The sequence below is a fragment of the Formica exsecta genome, unplaced genomic scaffold (assembly GCF_003651465.1).
Source record: "Formica exsecta isolate Colony F162 unplaced genomic scaffold, ASM365146v1 scaffold826, whole genome shotgun sequence".
Lineage (NCBI taxonomy): Eukaryota > Metazoa > Arthropoda > Insecta > Hymenoptera > Formicidae > Formica > Formica exsecta.
The window spans coordinates 592,262-597,255 of NW_021853596.1; the positions used below are offsets into that span (position 1 = coordinate 592,262).

Consider the following 4,994-nt stretch of genomic DNA (forward strand, 5'->3'; position numbering starts at 1 on the left):
ATATATATGTAAAGAGAGAGAGAGAAAGAGAGAAAAGATCTAGAAGAAACGCTTCGCTACATGGAAGCGTAGTCCGAATCGTACGCTTAAAACTTATATATATATATTTAAACAGTATTTCTAATATTCTATATAATATATATGACGAGAGAAAAATATAGTATATAGAGTTAGAGAGAGGCATCTTATGCGACTGTAAAGATGGATATCGATAATAGAAATATTTGCTTTGACAAAGTTAGAGACAAATTTTCAATGGAAAATAAAAAAGCAGAATCGTCGTTTTTAATGAAGCTTCTATAATAAAAATTAATCACACAGTATATGATGATAGTTGGCCTATAAAGATAATTTAGAAACGCAAAGCGTTATGTTTGTATTAAAGAGCTTTATCCGTAAAGCAGTGCTTTACAAATAAAAAACTGAGATCAGATAGTAAGAGCGAAATGCGAATAAAATTGAAATGTCGAATCTGAAATCAATTAAAAAAAAAATAATTAAAATGTTATCTCGAAAAAAATATTCGTATAATTTATCACCAATTGCTATTATTGGTTTCCGTTTTTACAGTCGCACTATATTAATATACATTCTTGACAAAAATGTTCTTATATATATACATATATACATATATATGTTTACCGTCGTACAATCATCTTGGGTGTCTGCTGAAATGTACTTTCGATATGTATTCTATATTCTACACCACGTCGACGAAGAGTTCTTTATAAAATATACTTACACATGTTCTCGTTACATAAGGAGCTCAATTTTTCAAAGCTTATGTCAAATTATATTTATACCAAATGAAAAAAATTAACTCGACTTATTTGACGTGTATGCTGAAAACTCAATTGTTCACCGATGAAAAACTGATGTCGCGACACATCGGTTGTTTTACAGAACCAGCGCGAGTTGTTATATTTTTTATGTGAATGAAAAGAAAACTCGTTCGTGGTTCTTTAATCAATAAACACACCTATTGATGAACCTGAATTTGCCTTGCATTATACGGTATACCAAGAAGAGCCTCACTTAATATCTTAATTAACAAGAGATTTAAAAAGTGAAAAACATGGTGACGTTTGTCCTGCCAATAATAAGGATAAGAAGGATTGTTTTATCTTACTTGTGTCGTGATTTTAAAGTAAGGCAGAAAGGACGTTCTTGCTGCGACGAGTTTTGAAGAGTTTTTAAAAGTAAGTCTCTCGTCTCCATACACACACACACCGCGAAGAGCAAGTAATGTATTCTAAATGTGATGTGTAATTAATATTTTCTTGTAATGTATTCTCGATCCAATCATAATTGCATCTAAAATAAAGAGTTATTTACATCAGAAACCATATGTATTCTATCCGACATTTCTCTCGCAGATTTGCAATTTATAAAACATATTTCCCAATCTTTTTTCCATACATTTTATTATGTTTTATACATTTGAACTATAAATCAATATGTACATTATGTTTTATATGCTGTTTATATACTGTACCATATTACAAAATTATCGACTTCTATATATATATATATATACTTCTTCTTCAGATGATAGTAGTATTGTATTTATGTACAAGTATTGAAATAAAGTTCCATCCTTTCTTTCTATATACATAGCATCAATTATAAAAATTTTGAATTAACGTTTGTCGTCAATTTATCTGTTTCTATAATATCGACAAAATTTTTTGAACCCTTTTGCCGAACAGAAAGGGTTATGCTTGCACCGCTTTCATGCCACTTTGCTTTTAGCAATACGCAACATCCTTTACCTGTAAAAAAAAAAAAATGTTAGAAAAATGATGCAATATATAAACCAGGCAATATATATAAAGAAATTAGATACCAAGCTGCCCGCGTTCGTGAGCTGCTGCTAATTGATTGACAACACGCCTTTCTACTTCGTACTTAATAGAACGAGCACCATAATGGGCATCGTACCCATCTGCCAATACCGATAGGATCTCTCTTTCCCATTTTAATTCGATCATGTGCCTTTCTTTTGCACGCGTAGCCCACGCTTCCAATTCCCGGGTGACTAATTTTATTAACTCTGCTCGGGAAAATGGTAAAAAGTATACTATTTCGTTTATTCTTCCCAGAAACTCATCTCTCCGAAAATGAGCTTTCAGTATCGGACGTACCTGTGAGGCGATTTTATTATGCAACTTTCCAATTTATGCTTAAATTAAGTCATCTTTTGCTTTTATTTCTAGTGTACATACCACTTGATCTTTAAAGTTACGAGATATCTCAATACGTTCTGGTTCTTGATCTTCATCAGAAGTATTACTTAGCCTATGGTTTAATAATCTTTCAGCTTCTGTTCTAAGTTGCATTGCATACTCTGCAATTTCTTCGCTTCCTAAATTTGATGTCATTACGAAAATGGCGTTTTTGCATTCGATTGTCTTTCCTTTACCATCAGTCAATCTTCCCTTAAGAGTAAAAGTAATTGCTTTATTTAAAAACACCATAAGAATAGACAAATATGATTTAAGTTATGAATAAATACTTCATCAAAGAGCTGTAGTAGAATAGTCAAAACATCAGGGTGGGCTTTGTCAACCTCATCGAATAGTACAACAGCAGAAGGATGTTTTTTTAAAAGTTTGGTTAATTGTCCACCATCATCATGTCCCACATATCTATAATAATAAATTTAATAATTACTAATATATTAAAAATATAAAATTTTTAATATAATACATGCAAACTTAAGACATATATGCTTGGAAAATAATTAAACTGAAAAATTAAAGTATAACAATAATAATAATAATATAGATTATACCCCGGTGGTGCTCCAATTAATTTTGCAACCTCATGTTTTTCCTGATATTCAGACATATCCAATCGAATAAAACTGTCTCGTTTATCCTTGTGAATGTAAGCAGCTAATTGTTTAGCTAATTCCGTCTTGCCAATGCCTGACGAACCCAAGAAGAGAAATACCAGTGGATGCTCTTCATCTATCCAACCATTTTCCTTCCTCCTAATAGCTAATAATATTAAATAATATAATAATTTGTAATAAATGTTTTGTTAACTATTTCACAATAAAAATAGTTAAATAATCTTACTAGAGGCAACAATAGAAATTGGTCCTTCCTGCCCAACAATATGTTGCTTCAAACGTTGTTCCAATGGAAATCGACGACGTTCCTCCGCATCCTAAACCAGACATTCTTGTTTATATGTGCAAATATTCCTGCTTTCACGTAATCTTGCACATAAAAGACTTGTATGACTAAAGAAATATAATTTTGTGATATATACCTTCTCTTTTACTATTTCATCGTATTTAATAGCATGTTTGATAAGCATTTCTTTGATTTCTCCTTCTGTAGCATACTCAACTGCTCGATGGCCAGCTTCATTTTCTACAGTTGGATTTGCTCCTCCATCTAATAATGCTTTCACACATATTTTTGAATCAGCCAACACAGCATAATGCAATGCTGTAAAACCTTGAAACGTAGCACGATTATTCAATCGATCAGAAAATTCTTCCTCTCGCTTCATAAGGACTGAAACATCCAATATAAAATCAATTATTAATATAAATTCTACATATATTGTACAAAAGGTGCACATATTCTTGAGTTTTAATATTTATAAGAGGATGGAATATATGGAATATTATAAATAATATAGAATATAAGTACCATCCAAAGAATGTAAGCCCATTTCCATAGCAGTCCTATATACATTAACAAAATTATCTCCTGCATTTACATCAGCGCCATTTTGCAACAAAATTTTAATGACTTCTACTTTCTGATTTATAGCAGCAGTATGTAATGCTGTCCAACCCAATGGGTGTCTAATATTTATATCAATGCCATCTGCTATAGTCTGAAACATATAGTACTGTCAGTATCTCCTTACTTTTTTAAGAATAACTATCTATATGAGAAAATAATTAAAAAATAAAAAGTTTCTAATGAAAATTACAATTATGATTCTCTTCAAGCTATGTGGTAACTTTAGATAATACCTCTCTTAAAAATTTACATTTTTATCAAAAAACTTACCTTTTTTAATTCTGAAATATTACCATACTGAGCAGAACGAAAAAATCTCTTTTCTGCAAAGAATCATACATTATTATTTCTTCATTTATTCATATTAATGTTATATATACTTTTCACACACTCACATACATCAATAATATATACAATAAGACACCTACCTGTTAAATTTGGGGCATCGCAAAATGCTACTATAAATCCAAGACTGCTTAAAAGGATTCCAAGATGCTTGTAATGTCTTCTGTACTTGTAGTCGTATTTTCTGTATTCTTCTTTCGCTGTTGTTGAAAGTTTCACGGGACAATCGGACAATACCCTGTCCAACAATCTGTACAGCGGATAAATCTGCGATGCCAGTTGTGAGGAATACTGAGTATAACCTCTCTGACACATCGCGCTGTTTGCTCGATCACTGTATTTAAGGTGAAATCGGCTCAAAACGCACTCCGGCGTTCTAGCGTTTTTCATCATGGAGCATAATTTCAATACGTATAATCGTGACATTTCGATCTGTCAATTTTTGCGCCGAGTTTGCCACTGTGTTGCCGACTAATTTGAAAACGTCACACGTGTCGAGCGTCGACGCAAACGGATGTTAGATTATTACAGATTACAGATAGTTGCTATAACAACATAACTGTCTTTATTTGGCGTCGGTTTATTATGTTTACACGATCCACACAACTGGAATTAATCGATAATTTTTACAGTGTGTCATGAATATCATCTCTATAGCAACAAGTAACGATTTCGCCAATCTTCTGAAAATATAGAAAATATTTCGTAAGAAAGTTCTAAAAAAATCTCGATGGGACATAATAGCAAATAATCTAACTATTTTTTTACAAATAAGAGAAACTATTTTTTTTATATATTATAATAAATATCAGAGCAACACACACAAGATATATATTTCTCTCTGTCTCTCTTTATTCTCTCGATCTTTTTTTTTCTACTATA

The 4,994-nt window shown here is 31.4% G+C and overlaps 1 protein-coding gene across 2 annotated transcripts in view; it reads right to left on the minus strand.

The window, feature by feature from the left end:
* Positions 1 to 6: 6 nt before the first annotated feature.
* Positions 7 to 4,994, minus strand: part of LOC115244585 (caseinolytic peptidase B protein homolog) — a 6,047-nt gene continuing 1,059 nt past the window's right edge. For both annotated transcript variants that reach the window (XM_029822341.1, XM_029822340.1), the window contains exons 2-11: positions 4,196 to 4,795; positions 4,038 to 4,090; positions 3,669 to 3,858; positions 3,280 to 3,530; positions 3,084 to 3,174; positions 2,795 to 3,002; positions 2,516 to 2,648; positions 2,226 to 2,438; positions 1,847 to 2,144; positions 7 to 1,772 (exon numbers count right to left, since the gene is read on the minus strand). In XM_029822341.1, the coding sequence (XP_029678201.1) occupies positions 1,624 to 1,772; positions 1,847 to 2,144; positions 2,226 to 2,438; positions 2,516 to 2,648; positions 2,795 to 3,002; positions 3,084 to 3,174; positions 3,280 to 3,530; positions 3,669 to 3,858; positions 4,038 to 4,090; positions 4,196 to 4,538 (1,929 nt within the window). In that variant the 5' untranslated portion in view covers positions 4,539 to 4,795 and the 3' untranslated portion in view covers positions 7 to 1,623. The remainder of the gene's footprint in view (positions 1,773 to 1,846; positions 2,145 to 2,225; positions 2,439 to 2,515; positions 2,649 to 2,794; positions 3,003 to 3,083; positions 3,175 to 3,279; positions 3,531 to 3,668; positions 3,859 to 4,037; positions 4,091 to 4,195; positions 4,796 to 4,994) is intronic.